The sequence below is a fragment of the Arachis stenosperma genome, chromosome 3, assembly GCF_014773155.1.
Source record: "Arachis stenosperma cultivar V10309 chromosome 3, arast.V10309.gnm1.PFL2, whole genome shotgun sequence".
In the NCBI taxonomy this organism is placed as follows: domain Eukaryota; kingdom Viridiplantae; phylum Streptophyta; class Magnoliopsida; order Fabales; family Fabaceae; genus Arachis; species Arachis stenosperma.
In genome coordinates this window covers 23704438-23728518 of record NC_080379.1, presented here as the reverse complement: position 1 = coordinate 23728518, position 24081 = coordinate 23704438, and the positions used below count along the sequence as shown (strand labels likewise).

Here is a 24081-nt window from a genome sequence, read left to right as displayed (position 1 = left end):
AAATTAAAAAAGACATATATCATAAAAAAATAAATACTGAGGTAAATTATCTAAACCTCCTATTACTAGACAATTGCTAATAGCCTTTTATATACGATTAATGGGAGCTACACTGTAATTAGATATTGGAATCATAGGTAAAAGTTAATTTTTAAATTTTTTATTACAATTACTGGGAAGTGGGAATCAATTTTTCTTTCAAATTATTCTTTTAAAATTAAATATTATATTTTTAATTTCATTAATAACTGTAAAATTATTTTTTTATCGACATAACAAGTCATGTAAACTAGCACACTTGTTTATGAAGATTCTCATACTATTATTATTGAATAAAATATTATTTTGGTCCGTAGTGATAAAATTGTGAAAGAATAGAAAAAGTAAAAAAAAAAATTTTATTGATTGTTAATTGATTGAATTGTATTGAAGTGTGTTGTAAACTATGAGGGTAAAAAAAAATATAAAAGATAAGATAAGAACAATTAAAAATAAGATAAAGATAAGATAATAAAGACTAAAATTGTAATTGAATTTATGTATTCTGTTAGGTTGAATTTGTGGGTCACGAGACTTCTTTATTGTTGTCATGGACTAAGGTAGAAGAGTAATTTAATACCTAGCGTTTAAGCCGAATTTTAATCAAACGTCTTATTTTAATTTTAAAAATATTTAAACGTCTTATTTTAATACCAAAAAAATTTTAAGTGGTTTAATATTGTCTTACTATTAAATTTGACACAAATAATTTGCATATTAAGGAGACAATAACATTTAATTTTCATATGTAAATAAAATTGATCCACCGACTAATATAAAAATTTCTTTGATTTTGGAACATTGATAATTGATAGTTAAGATTCAGAGTTTTGTACAAAAAAAATTGAGAAGAAAAAGTGTTAGAAAAAGGTTTTGATTATTTTTAACACATAAAAAAAATATAATTTAATTAATAATGTTACTAACGTCCACATTACTCATTTCATTAACTATTAGTGTCAAATTTAGCGATAGAACAACATTGAACCTATTTAAATTTTTTGGGACAGAAATAGAATATTTAAAATATTAGAAATCAAATTAGAATTTGACCTAAACTTTAGAGAAAAAAAATAGTACTTTACCACATTATTATACTCCATTGGACAATGGTCATGCATAAACTGAAAATTCAAAGTCTGAATATAACATACTTCTATTAATGGTAACATTAAGCGGCAAAGAAATGGCATCTCCAATGAAGAAGCAGAAGAAACAGTCAAACATTTTGTTTGTCAAGGAAGTCAATAATGAGCTGGTTGACCTTGTCTGGAACTTGTTCATGCACAAAATGGCTTCCTTCTGGAATATATGTGATTTCCATGTCTGGCACAAATTGTTTCACTGCTCCACTTCTGATGTAGTCCTCCATTCCTGGAAACTTGATCACATAATCTTTCTCACCCATTATTAAAAGTGCAGGAACACTCACTTTTGGGTCACTTAAGCCACAATCTTTATTGAGACTCCTGCATGGATAATAACCAAAAACAGTTATTGAAGCCTGAACAATGTGTGTCCAAATACAATGATTTTTTAACATACCACATTAGTCCAAGCAATATTTATTTAGGAACGAGGCAATTGTATTTTAACATTGAAATTCCACACCTTATAAACTTAGTTGAGATGTATACACACCACTATCTAGAGTATTTGGCTAAAGTCCAATATGCACACTTTTAATGATAGACTTTTAGATAAACAAGTTTTATGGGATGGTGTTAAGCGTTTGGCCCCAGATCATTCCTGAGTAGGGAGGACCGGTAGAGTATGTTTGTTTGTTTGAGCTTTTATATAATGTAAAACTCATGATTGACTTGCCGACATGTTAGAAAGATTGAAAAGTTATGTGTAATGAGTAAAAAGTGGAACCAAGGTCCAATTACGATAGTCTTACTACTAATTGATTTACTATAAATAGATATAATAAAAATGTAAATGACCATGAATGATTTTAGATTGTTTTTTTTTTAATTAGAATTCTCTCTACTCTCTCTTATGTCTATTAGTCCTTAATTGAGAAATTTTTATTTTCTTAAATTCTTCTCCCTTACATTATGTTTCACTAGTCTTTTGTTCTATTTTCTGTTGGAAGAATCTCTTTTCCTCTGCTTCCTTGTTTCATTATTCTCCCCATCTTAATATTATACAATAAGACAGATGAGGGAAAGTGGAAGGTGTAATTACCTGTAAGGAACCTGCAATGGATATCTGAATCCAGAATTTTCATAGAGTGATGCATAGGTTTGAAGGTCTTCCTCAGAGAACCATGGTGGAAGCGGTTTAGAGGGATCAAACAAGTCCATGATTTCTTGATCATCAGCTGCTATTGGTATCTCGCTGCTAGAGAACAGAGTGTAGATGTTCCTTATAACTGACTTCACATCGAAACGGCCGAAATCTGCTTCTGCCCTCCCAGGTTCCTGAAATTAGTACAAAGTAACTACCAAAATGAACTGATAAAAATAACCTAAAAAAGATACAAACAACAAATAAGTTGAGAGAGAGGAATGCAAGGATCTTGTACCTGCCACCTGGTAATATAGAAGCCTTTGGGGAGAAGGTCGTTCCGGACGGCGGATTCACCCGGAAGAATGAAAGGGATGCCCAAATTTATAACTGCAGCTACTCTTTCTGGGTGCAGAGCTGCTGTAAGATACCCTGGGATGGAACCAAAATCCTTACCAACAAGGAAAGCCTGTCATATATAATAAACAATGGTTAGTTTAGTTTCTGTTTTGTGTGATCTTGAGGCCTCATATTGAAACTGAATTCAGCAAATGAAATTATATGACTCTAGAGGATCCAAATCTTTCATGTTAACAGATCCAATTTCAGCTTCTCAAGTTTACTCTTAGAAAGTGTAGTTACCTACTTACCTTGGTGATGTTTAAAGCATCCAAGAGACCCAAGATTTCATCAATCAAATCAAACATGGTTTCTTTCTCAGGCTGAGGTGGCTGCTCAGAAAGTCCATAGCCTCTGAAATCGAAGGCAATAGCCCTGTAGCCGGAGTTGGCCACAGCAACCATCTGATGCCTCCATGTGTACCAGATTTCTGGGAATCCATGCAAGAATACCACTGCCTTTGACCCTGCACAAAACAAGATCTCTCAAATGGAAATGAATTAACAAACAAACATGATTGTGTTTGATGAAGGGAAATACCGGTTCCAATCTCTGCCACATGCAGCTTGAGCCCCTTCACTTGGACATCACTGTGTTTGATGTTCTCCATCACAGTGTGTAGTATGCTCTCAAGAGTCAAGTGTGTGTGAGAAAATTGGTTATCATTCCTTATTAGTTTTGGACCCACCTGCAGATAAAAGATTAGATACAAACAAAATTCAAGAAAGAAAAAATAATGATCACATTATTCACATGGACCAAGTCAGGGTGACTGTGAATCTGTAAAAAAAATTATATTTTAAACATCATGCATGTGAAGATGTAAAATTATTATTCAGAAAGAGAGAGAAAATTATTACCACTTTATTTGGATGTTTAAAAGAAAATGGGAGGAAAGAAAATAAGAAGAAAGAAAATAAAAGAAAAATTAGAAGAAAGAAAATAAGAAAAAAAAATTTTGTTTAGATAGAAAAAAAAGTAGGAAGAAAAAAAATTATAATAGTATAAAATTACTTTATTATTCTTACATATATTATATATAAATGATATTTTATTAATGTATTTAAATTATTTTTTTAATAAAAAAATCTTTCAAATTATTTTTTAAAATTTTAAATGTCATAAAAAAAAGATATATATTTGTTTTTCATATAAATAATTGTGTAAAAAAATTTCTTTATACCAAACAAATACATATAAATATAAAAGGGTATATATGTACTTTTGTTCATTTTTACAGTTTCATCTCAGTTTTCTTCACAACTTTGGACAGAAAAAATTAAACTGGACTTCACATAGATTTTTTTGTTTTCCATGCAATTTTTCTGGCGATCCAAACAAAGAAAAACTAATTTTCCATCCATTTTCATCTTCTCCCTTTTCTTTTCTCACAAATTTTTTTATACCAAACAAAGTGTACATAATGGGCCAAGTCGAAGTAATTTGGAGTACATTGGACCGAAGATATTTTTTTATTTAATAAAATAATAATAAATATCAAATGCATGATCAATAAAATAATAGTATGTCATGCATAATGTATTAAAAAGTAGAATAAAATAATAAACATGAAATGCAAGCAATCACAATGTATCATCTTTGTGATATATATATATATATATATATATATATATATATATATATATATATATATATATATATTATATATGTTTCAGGTGGGACAAAGTGCGATCTTGCCACTTCAATGTTCTATGTACGAACAGGTTCCAAATATTGCATTTGTTTTGTAGTAAGGGATTGAATGACTATTGTATCTCTTGATACAATTTAAAAAAGACGGTAATGGATACTTTGAAAAAGGAAGACAAAAATGGTGAGTTGCTCATTAAAGGCTAAGAGAAGAAGGCAGCTTGACTCTAATGTTCAAATAAAAGAAAATGATCAATAAATCGTATTTGTAGATAATATAGAGATGAGATTTTATCATCACTATTCGTATTCACAGTACCATTTTTTTTGCAACTTCCATATTCAAGTGTCTTTCTAAGAAATGAGAATATCACACATTACTCCAAATATTTATAATAAAAAGAGCAAATCAAAGTAGATACACTACAAGAAAAGCGGAGTATAGCGGCCAGAAATTAGCGTATGTGTTCGAATTCGCCGCAAATTGGTAGAATCGCATCACTTCTGAGCTGCGGTTTGGCTTCAGCTGCGGTACTGTGTTGGATAGCAATTGTTCAATAAAAATCACTGCAATTCAATCGTTTTGGGTATATATAGTGAAGAATCAACAGATTTCCTTCTTTTGTTCCTTGGGCAAACACAAACGGGAGCAGAGGCGATGAACACACCTCCGTGCACGAATCCTTGCCACTGTGTACCTCCGCTCATCAGTACCAGTTGCATCGCGCTTCCCCTTGCTGGTGGATCCATCGCCAGTCTGCTCCCTGCTTTCTCTAGCCCCATCCTTAGGTCTGCTCAGCTTCTTGGTTTAGATTATTAGTAACCAAAAAGTCTGTCTTTCAATTTTGTTTTGTTTTCTTTTTGGTTTTCTCGATTTGATTTTAGAATTGTTTACTAAACAGAGAATTTTCGATATTACAAGCATAAAGGTGCTCCATGAGCACCCCAAATTAGGGCTGGCAATGGGTAGGGTAGGGTAGGGTTTGGACCTTATCCTAACCCTACCCGCATATTGAAAATTTTATTAAAACTCTACCCTACCCTACCCGCAGGTTGAGAATCTCTCAACCCTAACCCTACCCGCACCCTAAAATTCTAAACCTTACCCTACCCTACCCTACCCGCAGAAATATTAAATTTTTTCAAAATAAATATAAAATTCAATCATTTCGAATTCTATACGTATTAATAACATAAAAAATAAAAAACTAATGCTCTAAATTACTAAATTAACTAACTAGTTTAGTGGTTGTTCACTTATTATAAGTCATTACATAAGAGAAGTTGTGGGTTCAACTCTCACTTCCTTCACTATATAGAGAGATTTTTATAAATTATGAGGTGCGGGTAGGGTAGGGTAGGGTACACCCGCAGGCATATCCGAACCGTACCCTACCCGAACGGGTTGGACCGAATTGGATACCCGCGGGTAGGGTATGAATTGCCAACCCTACCCCAAATCTTGTTAATCCTAACCCTTACTCCATGAGCTTCTGCTGGCCCTGACCCCAAAACGGTGCTCCCCTCTTCAGCCAAATATGTTCTATCCGTGCTGCACGAGTTTCTTGCAATAGTCGCCTTTGACCTCCGTCGCTGCTAGCCCCATCGCCACCACCACAATCTCAGGTTCTTCACCTTCTTCCTTCTTTTTCTTTACTTGGGTCTTTGTTTTCTTATTCACATTTTTATTTGGATTCTTGGATTTGTCAATTGATTGAACACCGAAAGTTACATTTCAATTAACTTAAAGCAATTAAAGTGATTTGAGGAGTAATTTTTCTCTCCTATTTTATATTCAATAGATTATATATCTTGAATTTGCCACTTGATTTGAATGCTGATTTTGAAGAGTTAGATGAAAATGATGAAGTCCTTACTTTTTTTATATGAGATTTTGGGTGCTAAAGATTTTTTTCTTGTTAATCTCTATTTGGAAAGTATTTAAAGCTATACTTGGAAGAGAAAAGAGTAGTTCTCCTGATATCTGTAATGGCTCATTGTTTTATGAAGGTGTGTGATTATGGGTAAGTTCAATAACATAAATTATTTAGATGATATTTTATTTTTGTTTTGGTTAAATGAGAATCTATGATTGTGCTCATTTTTTAGCATGTACAAAGTTTTTTTCCACTACTTTGATGATCCAAGGTTATCAGTGGTTATTTTTGTGCTAAAATAATTGCTTTGATAATCTAGGATTTTTTCTTTATTTTTTTATTTAAAATACACCGAGTTTCATCTTTCTTGGTAGTCATTAAGCATAGAAGAAAACTAGAATTTCCTCAAATGTCTCAAGACAAAAGGTTGTTCTAACCTGGGTGGCTTTGTCCTCTGTTCGGCTAGTCTTACTACCCTTTGGCTGTCAGATCTGTACTCTCTTTCTAAAATGGTGATTGTTACCTTTCCTTTCTCCTCTTGATATTGTATGGTGTGATCAAACTTTAGATTGATAGAACTGAGCAGACATTGAGAGAGAACTTTAGTTACTAACAGTTGCTTTAAAATGTTAGGTATTTAACTGTCCCCAGTTGAGAGAGATTTCGTTGGAGTTTTCTCGACAAGAAAATGATAGTACTGATCTAATAACTATGATTGAAGGATTGGGCAGAAATTGTTCAAGATTGCAGAATATACATATAAGCTACTTTGAGGCTTTCTCATGCTGTTGTGCTTGCTCTTACAACTGCTTGATTGAGGTTTGTAATCTTGAACTCCATTTTTCGACTATGATTAACAAATTTTGTTCACTTAGAAGTTTTAATCACAATATTCCAAATTTTTTTACATCTACTTGTTCATACATATTGTGCAAGCATCAAACATCTACAAGTTTCGGATGGAAGACCTCATACTTCCAATTTATGTGGCATGTCAAAGGATGTATATGAAATGAAACTGAATCATATAATAACTATAAAAGCGCAACCTGTATGTAACATTCACACACAAAGATCATGAAATTTGCAATGAAGACTTTGGAATCAAACCTTAATTTATTCCCAACCTCAATTTACATATCTGAAATCCCAGGCTCTTGTCCGATAGGATAAACATGCTATGTCAGGCCTATTTGTCATAAATTCAATGAACATTTCAGTTTTGTTTTTCTTCTATTTTGTTATGATAAGTTGATGTGTGATACAAAATCCATTTGCTGGTGAACTTATTGGAATTCATTAAATGTGGAATCGTCAGGGGGCTGCAAATGCTTTCTCTTGTTTTCGGATCTGAAATTACTGATGTATCTGTTGCTGCTATTGCTTCTAGCTACCCTAATTTAGAATTGCTTGATCTCAGTGGGTATGTATCGTACCTACTTTAATTCATTCACCTTGTTAACAAGCTTCGGATGAAACTCAATGTATACAAAAATATACAGTAAAACTCAATACAATATTTAATTGTAGTTTTCCTCCCCCTTCAATTTTCTTACACTTCTGGATCATATTCTAATTATTATCCTTCATCACAGATCTGGTATAAGTGACAGTGGCATAAGAATAATTTGCAATGTGCTCCCTAAAACATTGTCAAGACTCCTTCTTGCCCTTTGTATGTGACTTCAAGTAATTCCCTCTTATAAGTTCATTTACTTCACAAAACTCTAGTACTTACTCGAGTTTCTGCTTCCTAATCTACTCTAACATTTTTCAGGTGGCATTTGAAAGTGATGTGATCTCACTCTTCCATGATACTAAGATGGTTGATGGATGAAAAAGAACAAGGTAGGAGACTACCAAACAAAAATCTAGTTTTTATTGTTAAAACGTCACATGAGTGTCTCTATTCTCTACCTTGATTTTTGTCTGATTTTTATGTCTAGCAAGAACAAACTGTTTTGGCTTGTTAGTTTTCTATAAGCATTAACTAACTTATAATTTATGTTCTTTGTGCAGCCGTTACTGACATAGACACCAGTGACATCCATGCCCTTGAAGAGTTAGATAAAAGTCATGAGAAGAGAGATGTTGAAGTAACCAAAGTCTATATTATGGTTGCTATATGAAATAAATGAAATCAACAATAATTCAAGCTGATCATATTATCATGGACAACTAGTATCTTACCAACAATTTCTCTTTGTTTGGACACAGCTTGTTCTGGCAAATCCTAGCCCAGTTGAATCTCCATCTGAAGGAATTGAATACATTTGGTATATTTAATCCGAAAATTTTTTAATTGAATGACTTATTATATCTTTTTTATAATTAAACTATTTCTTTTGGCTTTGTATCGTTGGATGATTGATGGAAATAATTTGCAGGTCTAGTCGAGCACCAATAACTAATGGAGATCTTGGTGTCGGTATAAGTGCTACTGGTGCTGCATCAACTAAAAGCTTTACTAAATTTGATCAAAGCATCAACTAAAAGTTTTGATCCAGCTAATAGAATTCTCTTAACATAGTAGTTTTATATTGTTCAATATTTTTTGAGTAAATAATTTTTAAATAAATATTTTTTTAGTTAACATTTCGCAATTATCTATGAATTTAATATTGTTTATTGAGTGTTTTTTCATGTTAATATCTCAAGTTTAATAAATATAACGTAAAGAAAATAGGTTATAGTAAAGAAAAATGGTATAAAATATTGTAGTTGGTCTATTTTTTTTTAGCTCGTGAATGAAATTGCGGGGGTTCAAAACTGTTGTAATTTTTTAAAAAAAAACCAACATAAATTTGTGGCGGTCTCAAAACCGCTACAGTTTTTTATTAAAATCCATTGACCAAAATAGCAGCAGTTCTGCAACCACCACAAAATCGTCAATCTGATTTGCGACAATTTTGCCAGCGGTTCATTAGAACCGCCGCAAAATCAAATCACCACTCCCTAATAGGCAACGCTTGTGGAACCACTGGAATTTCGTTTCGCGGCGGTTTCCCTAGATAAACTGCCACAAATTACCGTTTTTATTGTAGTGATAAAACACTTCCTTGGGTAATAACAACACCTTGCAAGAAAAAATTTCCATCAAACTACAACACATTATGCCTCACATGCTGAGTAAGATATGAAAATAGCAATTTTCTCCTCACTCCTCACATGCTTCTGACCCTCCTGAGACATTATAGAGAATTTAAATGAAAATAGTATAGAATATTTGCAAAAAATTTACACCTATAAATAATTATCTAATAGACAATTAAGCACAATATCCTCTTCAAAAATAATAATGTAAAACAATAATAATATATTAACGCTTGAGGGATGTGTACAGTTCAAAAACTATGCAGGCTTTGTCTTAGTCATCTTGATTGCACATGTGACAAGACAAAAAGTGTTAGAAAAGAGATGTGGTCTTGAAGAGATTGGGATAGTTTTAGCTGACCAATTTTAACATTGGGTTAAACACACCGAGATAGGGTTGGTTTTTTGTGTCCGATGGAGATAAAGATCAAGAATGGTTGCAGAGCGCCATTGAGAGTGTTAAAAGGGTGTTAAAGATCTGGAAAGAGATTTGTCAGTGGAGGTGATGATGTAGTTGAAACTCATGGTCACTATTTTTGGTAATTACGGGTGCTATGTGCGAAGCTGTAATTTAGTGTGGCGACAACCTAGTGGCCGTGATTGAATGTTGTGGCGCATTACCGTGAAGCTAATTGCGTTCGACACTGGCGGCGATTGTTTTAATGGTGGCAGTGGAGCTACGAAGGTGAACTTTCATTCTACACTGGCTTTGGACAAATTAGACATCTTCACTGATTCTGAACTGCACAATAATCCAACCGGTCAAATGTTCACCATCCATAAATCCAAAGCACTCTGTGTTCACATAAGCACTGCTTTATTTAATTTTAGCATTTGCGATATTTTAATTTAAATCTCAATGATATAAAAAATTAGAAGACTTAAGTGTCAAGATCGTACCTTGCCTCACCTGAAACGTTTTCATAAGTATTATATATATATATATATAAGTATAGTATGTATTTTAAGTGTGTTATTATAATTTTCTCTTTATAATTTAAAATTTGTAATTTTTCACTTGATTATAATATTTTTAAAATTATTTAAAGATAAATTATTATATTTAGTTTTATCTATTTTTTTCTTAAATTTTAGTTATATTATTCTACTCTGTTATTCTGATATCTAACCATATATATTTTCAGAGCATATATTAATTATATTATAAACGCATACAAATAAAATTAGACTTTGGTTGTAGCCTACTAAATGTGTTATTCACTTATTCTCTCTTAAGCACAAGTGGTTGTTATTGTGCTATCCTATATTACCCTCGCCAGCTATATAAATTAATTAAATATGTAGATTGTAGCCACTAAATTCAAAACTTCAAAGTCAAGTGATTTTTATTATAATGGTAAATGGTTTGTCGATTTTCTGTCGTGGTGCTGTATCGAGATTTGAGAGCATTGTCATCAGGGAGTTCTTAACATCCAGTTCAAAAAAGTGTCAAAAATATGTTTCTCTCGTAAGGAGAGTTGTTTCTCTCTAGGTAGCTAGAGTGGTGACCTGAAGAAGAATACGGTGCTTCTCCGATTGGCGGAGCTTTATCCGATCTTGTCATTCCATCTCAAACATGTCACAAACATCTTTAAAGTCTACAATCATTCTTGTCTGTCTGAAACCAAAGACAAGTGTGTTGAAGAAGCCAATGTCTAATCCCACAAGAGAGGGTTGTGGAGGAGATGTTTTGGAACTACAAGACAATGCAGAGGTGAGGAAACTGCCAGTAAATCAAAAACTGGTAGGAAAAGTGCTTACAAGAAGAAATCTAAATGCAACAACAGTTAAAAAATCTATAGACAAAATGTGGGGTAGTCCTCAAGGTTTGGTCATCTCCAACACAAGAACAGAGTCTTATATTTTCAATTTCAGCAATCAAAAGGATGCCAAGAGGATCTACAACGACGGTCCATGGAGGATGTTGGGACATATGCTGAACCTACAATCGTAGAAATCCGAGGTGTCTGAGTACGAGGTAAATTATGATCTACTTCCTATTTGGATTCAAATACATGGTTTATCTCTAGATAAGATGAATAGAGAGAATGCTGAAAAGATAGGAGCTACGGTAGGAAGAGTGATTGAAGTAGAGGATCCTTTTGTGGAAGGAAATTTACTTAGAACCTTCTTAAGAATAAGGGTAGAGTTAAATACCCTTATTCCTCTAAAAACTGGATTTTGGTTTCAAAGGAGAGAAGGAAATTATTCGTGGGCCAAGATAAAGTATGAAAAGCTGAGTGATTACTACTATAACTGTGGAAGGATTGGCCAATATAGGAGGGTATGCAAAATGGAAATGGCTATGGCAGTTGAAAATCCAGAACTACCAAGATATTGTCCAAGTCTCTCAGTTGCGGGATTAAGACTAATTTCTATTTTAGCACCAAGGTTCGACATTCAAATACAGAAGCAAAGTAACAGTGATTGGGAGAACCATGCGTGAAGAAAGCCTATAGAATAGAGAGTCCAGGCAAAAGGAACCAAGAGATGAAATGTGGTCAAATCAACAACTGGGTATGTTTGCAGAAGCTAGTATGATTAGTGACGACCAAGAGAGGTTAGAGGATACAGATAAAAGACAGAGATTGAGACATGTGGAAGAAGAAATTGTAGTTGGAAAAAATAAAGGGCTAGATGAAGAGAATGCGACTGGAGAGGGTGATATGACTTATTGGAAAAGCAAGAACGAGCAGGGTACGGACAAAGAAATGGAAGTAGAAGGAGGGTATGAAGTAGAAGAGGCCGAGAGTATGATTTGTCAGAATCCCTTTCAAGAAAGATCTAGAGATGATGAAAGTGAGAGAAGAGTTAATGAATATATTGGGCCTAACCAATTGGGCCGAAGTAGGAAGCACAAGTCTCAAAGGAAGCAAATTGAGCTAGACATAGAAATATTAAAAGGGGAGAAGGCCTTGGAGATGGGGGTTATGAATGTGGGCTGGGCAAATGATAATAAAAATTTCAATATAATAAGTCAAAGCCTTTCACTAAACAGATCAGCAGAGGAGAATACCGGTCATAAAAATATAGGAAAAAAGGGAAGGAAGACACAAGTGCAAGGAACCAAAATAGGGGAGTATTATTATGTGGAACTTTCGAGTGATGATGACGATGATGATAAGACAGGAATGGGCAAGGAGGAGAATGTACCAGAGGCATTGGAGATAGAGCTGGTGCACGGCATCAACCAAAAGCTGAAAATCAAGAGAAAGTGGGAAGAGATTAGGCAACAAGACATAACAAAAGCAGGGACAAGTATTAATGAGCAAGAAAGTGAAGAAGAGACAAGTAAGAGAACCCGAAGAGAACAAGTCAAAGGAGGTGAAAATGATGGTAGAATGGGTTTATATGAAGATGTTGCTAGTGAATATGGACATAAGGCTGAGGAGGCGGGCCTAAACATTCCCCACCTTCAGCCATAAGTGTCATTAGTTGGAACTGTCGTGGGATGGCGACTCCCGCAACAGTATCCGAATTGTTTAATCTGTGTAGACAGATAAAGCCCGCCATGGTTTTTTTTATGGAAACTAGAGCTAAACAAGAATATATCAATAGAGTTAGAAGAAAGTTACATTTTGATAAATCATTTTGTGTAGAATCCCGGAGGATGTTTGACGGTCTATGTCTTTTATGGAATAATGAAATTAATGTTAAAGTTTACTCGTGGACCAATAATCTTATTAAAGCAAACGTGAGGGACAAAAAAGGGAATAAATGGATTAACCACTTTGTTTATGAAAACCCAACGTATTCACAAAGGAAGAAGCTGTGGAGAGAATTGGCAGCTAATACGGAGGACCCACTGACTCTGCAAATGTTCATAGGAGACTTTAATGATATCTTAAGCCAAGAAGAGAAGATTGGGATGCATCCAAAACCAGTTTGTCAAATGATGGAGTTTAGGAATTTTGTGGATTGCAACGGCTTAATGGACTTGGAGTTGCAAGGGGGAAAGTTTACGTGGTTCAGTAATCCAAGAAGTAGGTTCATCACAAGGGAGGGGATTGATAGAGCTCTAGCAAATTGGGAATGGCGGAAATTGTTCCAACATGCCAAATTGGAATCCTTGCCTGCAGTGAGCTCGGACCATTGTCCTATTGTCTTAACATTGGAACCGAAGGAAAAATGCAAAAAAAAATTTAATTTAAAGCTTTTTGGGAGGATCACAAGAAATGCGAGGAGATCGTTAGAAAAGGGTAGAATAGGAGAACGGAGAGGGTCAGTGGATGGGGTAGCTTAATTGATAAGATGAATAACTGCAAAAAAGAATTATAGAGTTGGAGTAAAAAAACTTTTAAGAGCGGATAAAGAGATAGCTAGGCTACATAAGGAGCTTCAGCATCTTCAAACAGCAAATTTTCCAATAAATCAACAAGAAAGGATAGTGCAAATTAAGGAAAGAATTAAACAGTTATGGAAACAAGAGAAGATATATTATGGGCAAAGGTAAAGACTAAAATGGATATGATTTGGGGACAAAAACACAATGTTTTTTCATGCAACAACAATCCAAAGAAGGGATATGAACAGGATTGAAAAGCTAAAGAACTCACAAGGGGATTGGGTCTATGGAAGCGTGGAGGTGATGAAGCTAATTAAAGACTATTATACTGATCTATTCACGGCCTCACAAAGCAAAAATCTAGAGCAGTGTGTACAAAAAATTCCAAAAAAAAGTGACTCAAGAGATGAACGAGAGGTTAACAAAGCAAGTAACAGAAGATGAAGTTAAGGAAGCAGTTTTTAGCATGGGAGGTTTAAAGGCGCCAGGTCCGGACAGGCTCAACGGTTTGTTTTATCAGAGGCACTGGAATGACATAAAAAAAGGAGGTATGTGATGTGGTTGGAGAGTTCTTTACAAAGAAATCTTTACCTGGTGAAATTAGTGAAACAACGGTAGTCCTCGTTCCTAAGATTAAACAACCAGAAAGTCTGGACCACCTTAGACCTATCAGCTGTTGTAATTTCATCTATAAGATTATTTCAAAGATTCTAGTAATGAGGCTGAGAAAGATTCTAGACAAAGTGGCATCCTCGACTCAGAGTGCCTTTGTAGGAGAGCGGTTAATTCAGGATAATATAGTGATAGTTCAAGAAGCACTACATAGCCTTAGAAAGAAAGAAAGGAGGGGATCAGAAAACCTAGCTATCAAGTTGGACATGAATAAAGCATATGATAGAGTGGAATGGAATTTCTTAGAAAAAGTGTTAATGGCCTTCGGGTTCACTAAGGATTGGGTGCAGCTAGTCATGAAGTGCGTCAGAAGTGCGAGCTACAGGTTCAAGGTGAATGGGGAGTTGTCACAGAAGGTGATACCGCAAAGAGGTTTGAGGCAAGGGGATCCTTTATCTCCTTATTTGTTTATAATAGCAGCAGAGGTTTTCACGGTTCTTATGAATGAGGCTCACACAAATGGAGTTATATCTGGTTTCAAAGTCACACCCAATGCCCCTACCATCACTCACCTCCTATTTGCAGATGACTGTATTATTTTAGCTGAGGCAAAGGAAGAGGAGATATACCAGATCATTTTGATTCTAAATTAATACACCGAAACATCAAGTCAACGCATTAATTTAGAGAAATCAGGCATAATTTTTGGAGAGCAGGTGTCGATACAAGTAAGAGTGAATATTGAAGAAATACTTGGTATAGCTGCGTGGGATAATCCAAGGAAGTATCTTGGCTTACCAGGTCAATGGGGGAGATCCAAGAATAGAGTATTGTCATGGATAGAGGAACGGGTGATAAGTAAGTTGAAATGATGGAAAGAGAAGTTACTAAATCAAGCAGGAAAGGAGGTATTAATTAAAGCAGTAGTTCAAGCGATTCCAACATACGCGATGAATGTGGTTAAATTTCCTAAGAACTTTTGTCAGAGATTAAGCGCCAAAGTGGCAAAGTTTTGGTGGGCGGCACCAGGCAAAGAACGCGGAATACATTGGAAGAGTTGGGATAAGGTAACTATGAGTCAAAAAGATGGAGGTTTGGGTTTCAAAGATTTCCATGTTCAGAATTTAGCTCACATGGCCAAGCAAGCATGGAGGATCGTACAAAACTCGGAATTTCTGTGAGTTAAATTTGTGAGAGCAATATACTTCCCAGATTACTCTTTTTGGGAGGCTCGAAGGAACGCAAAAGCATCCTGGATGTGGAGTAGTATTTTAGAGGGGAGGGACTTTCTGAGGAGGAACGGTAGATGGAATATTGGGAATGGGAGGAAAGTAAAGGTGTGGGAAGATAACTGGATTATAGGTTCCAAGAAAATTCAGGATGAACAACATAGGGAGGTGCAATTTGTTAGTGAACTGATTGATCCAGGGAAAGGATGGAATTCTAGGAAGATCAATTCTATCTTCAGTTCATAGTTAAAAGAGAAGATCATTAAAACTCCTATTAGCTTATTAGATAGAGAGGATTGGTTGGTGTGGTCATATACTTTGGATGGATCCTACTCTGTTAAGTCGGGATATTATGTGGCAAAAAAGGAACAAGGGAGTGAAGGGAGGAGAAGCGTCCACAAGCTGTGACCTAAAGAAATTATGGGCAGAAATTTGGAAGATTAAAGCTCCTCAAAAAATAAAGACATTCGTGTGGAAAGCTGCACATAATATTATTCCAGTGAATGAGAACTTATTCAAGAGGAGAATTGCTAAGAGTCCTATGTGTCAAATTTGTAACTTAGAAATTGAAAGCACAGAGCATGCTATTCTGTTGTGTCCTTGGACGAGAGCTGCCTGGTTCGGCACCAGGATAGCCTTTCTTAGCTGGAAAATATGGAAGACTAGAAACCAAGCAGTGTTTCAGAAAATAGGAATCCATCCAGGCAGCACAATTCACAGAGCAAAAATGGCAGAGATACATTTCATAGAAGCAACACAGGATAGGCAGATAGAGAATAAACAACTAGTAAACAGAAAAAGTAGAACCATTACCTGGAGACCTCCCCCAGAGCCTTGGGTAAAGGCTAATGTTGATGCATCCTTTAAAACAACAACAGGGACAGGAGCCACTGCAGTGACAATCAGAGACAGCACAGAAAATCTTGTAATTGGAGAATCAACGAAAATTATGGCGTGTTCTAGTCTAGCTTTAGCAATCAGGCAGGCCATTATTCTATCAAAAAACATGGAGATGAAGGTGTTAATAGAATCAGATAATATAATGCTAGTGCAAACGTTAAAATCAAAAAGCAGAATAGGTGAAATTGATCCTATTTTACTGGATATTTTTGAACTCACAAGAGGAGAAATCGAATTTGGCTTCACATGGACTCCAAGAGAAGAAAATTGGCTAGCTCACAAGGTTGCAGCATTGGAGGCTATGGGAACACTGGAGAGATCGTGGATCATCAGACCACCCTAAAAAATAATTGTACAGATGCGCAAAGATGCACCCTGCAAGTTGGAACAGCATAATTGTAAGGAAGGAGCATCGACGAACAGAAGTGCAGCAATGGCAGAGGAAGAGAGAAGACGGTGAAGCGCGAAATCAGAATATCAACTCAGCTACCTATTAGGCGCGGTATCAATGCAACCTCCGATGAACGACGGTGGCAACTAATACCAGGCTGAAGAAGGGGAAGAATGGCGTTGTCATTAGGAGGGTTGGAGAAAGAAATTGTGCATTAAGAGTTTGAAGAACTCACCGTGGGAGTTGGCTAATTTGAATATGCTATAGAAATTGATTCAACAAAAAATTCAAGGAGAGAAGCAGGAGTTGGTTTCAGATAGGTTGGGAGGATCTATATGGATTTAGGTTTGGGTGGGTTGTCTTGAGCTTATAACCCATGACAAAAAAAAAATATCCAGTTCAAAATAAAAAAAATTATATCTCATCATGAATACGCAAGAATCTTTCTAATGCAAAATTGTAAATATCGGATGGAAATATGGAATTGACCGGTTCAATAAAAAAAATCGATGAATTGAATTTTAAATTAGTCTGATTCAATCTAAAAACGGTTTAAAAATAAGAATGCTAAAAATCGGCTAAATCGATAAAAGTTGATGTAACTAAATCGTTCAAAAAAATTTTAAAATTAATGAAAATATAATTTAAATTTAAATCCTCTTTATATTACATACTCGTTACTCTTTTTACCATTAAATTATATTATTTTTTATTATTTTATATATTTATTATATAATAAAATCGTACAATAATTTTTTTAGATATTATTTTAATTTTATGTTTACTTATATTTAAATTAATTATATTTTTAATTATCCATAATTAGTAATATAAATATTATTAAATATGTATAAATAAAAAATATTAAATATTTTTATTAATTACAATATAATTATTCTTTTATAATTATACGATATTTATTAATATTATTTTTTAATAAATATATATAGTATATAACAATATAATAAATATAAAAATAAAATTAAAAAATTTTATCATAAAAAAAATATTAAAATTTTATATACTTATTTAATAATAACTGAATTATAATTTGTTGAAACTTAATTGTTTTTAAAATATTAGTTAAGATATATATTTTAAATTTTAATATTAGGTTTTTGAATATTTATATTTTTTATTTACATAGTGTTTTGTCGATTTTTAGCAAATCGATGGTGGTTCGATATCTAGTGATTTGGGAGCAAAACCTACTCCTCTTTGCAAGTATCAATTTTCTAAAAGTGCATCAAAGCGTCTTCGATTAGATGGGAATTGGGAATAAAGACAAAAGTAAAGTTTTCGAAAAAGAAACAAACTAAAAATGAAAAAGTTTGCATTGAAATTAAAAAAAAAGGAAAATATCTTCGACTGTGTCAAAGAACTTTGGCATGAAAATCTTAAATGCGGAAATGTAAATCAGACAATGAAGATAAAAAAACACTTAGAAAATAAATTTACTTGAAAGATAAAGTTTACAGAAAAGGTAAATTGAAGAGATAAAAACATAGAAGGAATCCTACAGAAAATAAATTTGATTGCAAACTCAAAAATTTGCTGGGATGTGAGTGTGCTTGAGTACTTTTCTGAAGCAAAGTTCTAACTCTTATTCCCTCATACTTCCTAATATTTATAATCTGCATTAAGTAGCTGACAATTAATTACAATTAATTACAAAGATCACGACCTTAAATGCCTTCTCCTTGGTAACCGTTCCCGCCTCTTGGCTGCGCACGTTTTCCATAAATTCCTCGCGTGATGAATGCCTTTAACTTCTCCATTACCATAACTGTTCGATCACTCATTTGAATGTCTTGTTCGATTACCTATTTCGAATGTCCTATTCGATTAAGTTTATCCGATTAATAAATCAATCATAATTGAATTCGCGTTGATCACCTTCAACCCCACGCTCACGCATACATTCTTTCGAGAAATTGTCTCTACTTTTCTCCGAATTAACTTACTTCTATCGAAAACATTTTTTCAATCAACACATAGAATTGGTTTAAACTAATAAATCAATAACTTAATCGGTTCGATTATTGGTTTGACTCCTACAATTATATTCTAATGTATCCTGATTCCTAAAGATGTTTTTTTTTAACTCTTAATTTCTCAACTTATCAAGCTAAATTCTATTTAAAAGACTAATAAATTATTGTATATATAATAAAATTTAAATTATTAATATTTAGTTAAGTAAAATAAATTATTGTATACATAAAATAAATTATTACATACACAAATATTTGTTTGTTTGTTCAAAATATTGAGTTAATGCAAGCTATAAAACTTCGTAAAAATAGTCACACTATAAAAGTTAATTAGTAAGATAGAAGAGTACAAAAAAAACTTTAAAACATTGATCTTTTGATGCGAGACTTTTTTTTTAAATATTAATTACTTAAAATTTATGATATAATATTTTTGTAATAATCGAGATCCTAATAATTTCACTTTAAAGCATTTCACTCAACTTTTTGCTAGTTAAACTTCTCTGTAAATAGTTCTTTTCCATTAATCGATTTTCAATAAAAATACTAATATAATAAGTTACAGAATCTTAAAAAAAATATCATTACAAAAAATAATTATTATGCTAGATTGCTAGGAGAGTTTAAAATCTTTGAAAGGTCTTTTGTAGGCATTCACCAATTGAAATTGACAACAAATACATATTTGTCACCCATTCACCATTAAATACAGGAGACCTATACCTTATCTAGTTTTATTCAAGAAAAAAACAAGTAAAAATAACAATTTGTTTTAAAATACAAGAGTAAATATATCTTTCTCTAATGGCATGTGCAATCTGCACCTCATATAATTTTATAATTTTTATTCAAGATAAGATATAGTAAAAATAACAATTTCTTTTAGAATACAACCGTACATAAATCTTTCATTCTCTAATGGCATGTGCTTTTATATTGGTGTAAACATGTTCTATCATCTATGTCACATTTCTTGTCTTTCATTAGTGGGTTTTAATTTATTCTTGTAATTATCCATTAAGTATAATATTTCTTTATTTGTTTCAAATTTTAAAATGTAATTATTGACATTAACTTAATTTAGAAAAAAAATTAGTCCCGTCAACTTATATTTCTATTCCAAATAGTGAATTTAATATTATCATGTCAAAAGTATAAAATTTAATACATATATTTATGATTATATCCTTTAATTATTATCATTTTCAGTAACATATATTATAAAACAAATATATTTGTAATTTGTCTTTGAAAATATTAAAAGCAATTCTAAATAATTTTTGAGATACTAACCCCCGGGCGGGGGGGGCTCTTTTTGGATGAACATGGTCCTTATTGTTTAAATGTCAGAAGAACACCTAATATCATTTTTGCTTGATTAAATTTCTTGTATATACAGTAATTTATTGGTTAGCATTCAACAATATACTCTTAAATGAAATTTAAGTTTGTGACAAATTAATTCTTAACTTACTGAATTAAAAGATATTGTGGAAAAAAAATGTTCACTATAGGCTTAGAAGAGTCGATTGTGTTATATTTAGATCAATATTCAGTAGAAACAGGGAGTCAGGGTTCTTGATCCACACTCCATAAAATGCTATTTATTTGTGATGCTACAAAATCCCCCCCCCCCCCCCCCCCCCCCCCCCCCAAAAAAAAAGATCGGTAGAACAAGGTGGAATGGAATAGTATGGGAAAGGAATTTTAATCAGCTCCAAAGCTTGGATTGAACAAAAATGGAAAAAGATGAAAATAGGTTCCATCCAGTGTCACAATTTTTTACCACTATTCCAAATCCAAAAGCTCCTACAGACTCAGAACTTTCATACTAACAATAACCATGGAGCAGAAATATAAAATCAAATATAATTGGAAAATTTTTAAGTGTACTAGTATACTAATGTTTCAGTAATTTTTAACCGTTGATCTTAATTATAAAAAATATATATAATATATATAATTAAGATTAACGGTTAAAATTTACTAAAATATCGGTGTAGCAGCATATTTGAAAGTTTTCCAATACAATTATGTACAAACTAAGATATGTTTCAATGAGTAACTTCACATTATACATATGGAACCACTGTTGAAAGTTCTCTAAAAAGTAAAAGCTAATCTATAAAGGCAGGACAGTAGCAAGTTGCCAATCACATGATCAAGCTGAAGCATGTTAGATGTCACATGAAGATAATCACAAGGACACAAAAAATAGAAGTTGAAAAAGAATATAATCTATTAAAGAATTGTCACATTATTACATCCCTTAACGGAGTACATTGGATTCATGGTACTACACAAGTCATTTCAGAACATCTGAGAGGACCATTCCATGACAAAGATAGTCTCCGCCAAAAATCATCGCTATAATTGACTTCAAATGTAACTAAAAATTTATTTAGAATAATTGTACAATAAGAATAAGTTTGCTATGGTATACAACTGCTCAATTTCTTTTCAACTTTTCTTTCGTACCTTCCAGGCCGCAAATTCCCTCCGGTCGTAGACGACGAATCATCAATACGATCAATGTCCGGCGCAGAACTGGGCAGTATGATGGTTACACATAGAAGAGAAATGTATTGCAATTTCCATGAAATGGCGAATCGATCAGAGTTTGTATAAGAGGCAGCTAATTCATTGAATCAGTTTTGTTCTGCACAAGTTGTTCAACATCTCCTAGCTCCGTTTCGCTTACTTGAATCCCATGTTCATTCTGAAACATTAACTCTATCTGCTCCAATGACTTCCCTTTCGTTTCGGGAACAAGCATGTAAACAAATACAATGGCAAGAGCAGAAATAGCAGAAAACAGAAAGAATGTTCCAGCAACTGTAATTGCACGACACACAGACAAGAAAGACATGGCTACTAGGCCACTGCAAACCCGGTTAGCCACAGCACCAAGCGCAGACGCTTGAGCACGAACTCTTAAAGGGAAGATCTCTGATGTAATAACCCAACACACCGGGCCGAGTCCAACTGAGAAGAAAGCTACATTTCCACAAACAAACAGAATCGCCAATGCAATCACAAACGGCCCTTGTCCAAACAAAGCTAGAGTAGCCCCTATGCTGAACAGACAGACTGTCATCCCAATTGTGCTAATTAAGAGAAGCGGCCTCCGACCAAGTTTGTCGATAAGAATGATTGCAACCAAGATAAAAACAGTCTTGGTTATACCTACAGCAACTGTATCACCAAGAAGTTTAGATTTATCCTTAATCCCGGCTGCCTCTAGAATTTCGGGGCTGTAATACACAGTTGCATCAATCCCTGAGATCTGTTGAAAACATTGAATCCCTAGTCCAGTAATCAGCATCCGGCGAAGAGCAGGAGGAGGAAAGAGAAGCTCCCTCCAGACCGGTTTGTCCTCGTATTTCTCAGAATTGGCAATTCCAGCAGCATGTTGTATTTCTGCCAGTCTCTCCTCCACTTCTTTATCATTGTCATTTGTTTTCGCGAGCACTAATCTCGCTTCGTCGATTCGGTTCTGCATTACCAACCATCTTGGTGACTCAGGAATAACGAAGAGAGCAAAGCCAATGAAGAGCGAGGGCAAAACTCCCACAGCGAGCATTATCCTCCAACTAATGTGTGCTGGAAGGCCAGAAAATGCATAATTTGATACATAACCAAGCAAGATTCCTACATTTATAAAAATCTCCGGAAATGTGGTAAGCGAGCCTCTCGCAACATTTGGGGATATCTCAGCAATATAAATAGGGGAGATCATAACACCAAACCCAATTCCAATTCCTGCCAGAAATCTTCCAATCATTAGTACTGTATAGGAAGGGGCAAGAGTCATTGTTAATCCGCCCGATTGGAAGACGACTGCGGCTAATGCCATTGTCCATTTTCTACCAATAATATCAGATGTTCTTCCACCACCCAAGCTACCAAATAGAGAAATAATGCTCAAAATACCAACCAAAATTTCTACCTGAACCTCCGTTATGTTCAGATCTTCTTTGATAAATATAACTGCTCCACTCATAACCCCTACATCTGCAAATTGAAATTCACCAAAGAAATCATCAATCTTTTGTCCATTCCAAAAACACCCCAATTTTGAAAATCATAATGGATCTCCAATATAGATCCCAATAAAATATACAGTTTGAGAACTCTTTCAGCTGGGTAGCCTTGAGACCAAAGTTTTGCAGATCTGCCTCATAGATACCTCAGAATTCAAAGATAAATCTGATAAAGAACCGAATCAGTCTAAGATCTATATCAACTACATGGTTGCAAATAGTTATTCACATAACATCACCAATCAGCAAAATAATCTAAACATAGTCAATGTTATCCCAAAAGAAAATAATAATAAAAAGAGGAGTTATGGTCAATTGAAATGCGGAAACAGCAGCGAAAAAACCAAAACAAAACAGGAACAGAAGACTTTGTCAACGGAACTAACAAAAACCAAGGAGAGACGTTTTCAAAGGAACCATTGAAGCAATTACCATAGCCAAGAAGGACATTGTTGAGAGAAGCAAAGATAGCACATGCTATCACATATTTTCTTGTACTGTCTCTTCTTTCATGTTGTTGCTGTTGTGTGATGACATCATCAACATCGTTGTCGTCGGTCTCAGGGAACTCGCTGTTCATTCTCTTGTACTTGTTCTTGGCTCCCAACGGGATCCCAGACAAGCCCATTTCGCCATTCCCATTTTCTTGGAACCCCATCACCGGATTCTGGATTCCAATTGGTGGGTGTTTTTTGTTTTCTACAAAGTTGCAATCTTTGAATTTGGGGTATTGTTTTTTTCTTTTTTCTTATTTTTTCTCTTGTGGACTATGCTATGACATATCTAAGACTAACAAAAACACATGTTACAAAAACTAAATCTAAGACTCTCTGTGAAAATGGAATGAAGTCTTAGATCTGAAAAAAAAAACATACACAGAAATCAGGAAGTGAAACTGAAAGTTAAGGAATAAAAACACGCGGAATTGAAGGAAAAGACTAGGCAACAAAGAGGGGCCACACGCCCCCTTTTTTGTCACGCAAGCAAAAGGGTATTAAAAGAAGATGATGAAGAAGAAGAAACACAATGGCGAAAAGAAATTAATAATTAATGAAAAATGAAAATACAATTAGTCAGCATTTGCATAGATGTGGCATTGAATTTTGAAGGTGAGGGAATTGACCTCTCACTTTAATCAAAGATTAAATTTCACTTTCCACGCAACAACTGTTGGCGTCTTGGCGATACGAGAGTTGGTCGCTCATTTCCTTTAACTGCATTTTTTATTTTTTTCGTGACGTCCTAAAATATGTTTTTTTTATTATTTAATTTTTTTCTTAACAATCATACACGAATCATTTCTGTTTTGTTAATTAAAATTAATTTAGATATATAAT

General features: G+C 33.9%; 2 protein-coding genes across 4 annotated transcripts; both read right to left on the bottom strand.

Annotated features, from left to right (window-relative positions):
* Window positions 1-1098: 1098 nt before the first annotated feature.
* LOC130967663 (uncharacterized) lies at window positions 1099-3339 on the bottom strand. The gene is made up of 5 exons (XM_057892620.1): window positions 3211-3339; window positions 2922-3136; window positions 2570-2740; window positions 2230-2465; window positions 1099-1508 (listed from the first exon to the last, which is right to left on the bottom strand). Exons 1-5 carry the CDS (start codon window positions 3278-3280, stop codon window positions 1259-1261), a joined length of 942 nt encoding a protein of 313 aa, XP_057748603.1. The 5' UTR covers window positions 3281-3339; the 3' UTR covers window positions 1099-1258.
* A 17577-nt stretch (window positions 3340-20916) lies between these two features.
* On the bottom strand, window positions 20917-23818 carry LOC130968757 (probable polyol transporter 4). Of its 3 annotated transcripts, XM_057894208.1 has the most exons (3): window positions 23177-23415; window positions 22825-22910; window positions 20917-22715 (listed from the first exon to the last, which is right to left on the bottom strand). In XM_057894208.1, the coding sequence occupies exon 3, from the start codon at window positions 22702-22704 to the stop codon at window positions 21337-21339; it is 1368 nt and encodes a 455-aa protein (XP_057750191.1). In that variant the 5' UTR covers window positions 22705-22715; window positions 22825-22910; window positions 23177-23415; the 3' UTR covers window positions 20917-21336. The 3 variants fall into 3 exon arrangements, with proteins under 3 accessions (XP_057750191.1, XP_057750189.1, XP_057750190.1); XM_057894206.1 differs by lacking the exon at window positions 22825-22910 and having other exon boundaries at window positions 23177-23818; XM_057894207.1 differs by having other exon boundaries at window positions 20917-22910.
* Window positions 23819-24081: the final 263 nt, after the last annotated feature.

Coding starts and splice junctions, on each gene's coding strand:
- LOC130967663 (XM_057892620.1), bottom strand. CDS start 3,280: ATGGAGAACATCAAACACAGTGATGTCCAAGTGAAGGGGCTCAAGCTG. Junction 2,466..2,569: donor TCTATATTACCAGGTGGCAG/GTACAAGATCCT, acceptor TACTAATTTCAG/GAACCTGGGAGGGCAGAAGC. Junction 1,509..2,229: donor CCATTGCAGGTTCCTTACAG/GTAATTACACCT, acceptor TTATCCATGCAG/GAGTCTCAATAAAGATTGTG.
- LOC130968757 (XM_057894206.1), bottom strand. CDS start 23,402: ATGGGGTTCCAAGAAAATGGGAATGGCGAAATGGGCTTGTCTGGGATC. Junction 22,716..23,176: donor CAATGTCCTTCTTGGCTATG/GTAATTGCTTCA, acceptor TTCAATTTGCAG/ATGTAGGGGTTATGAGTGGA.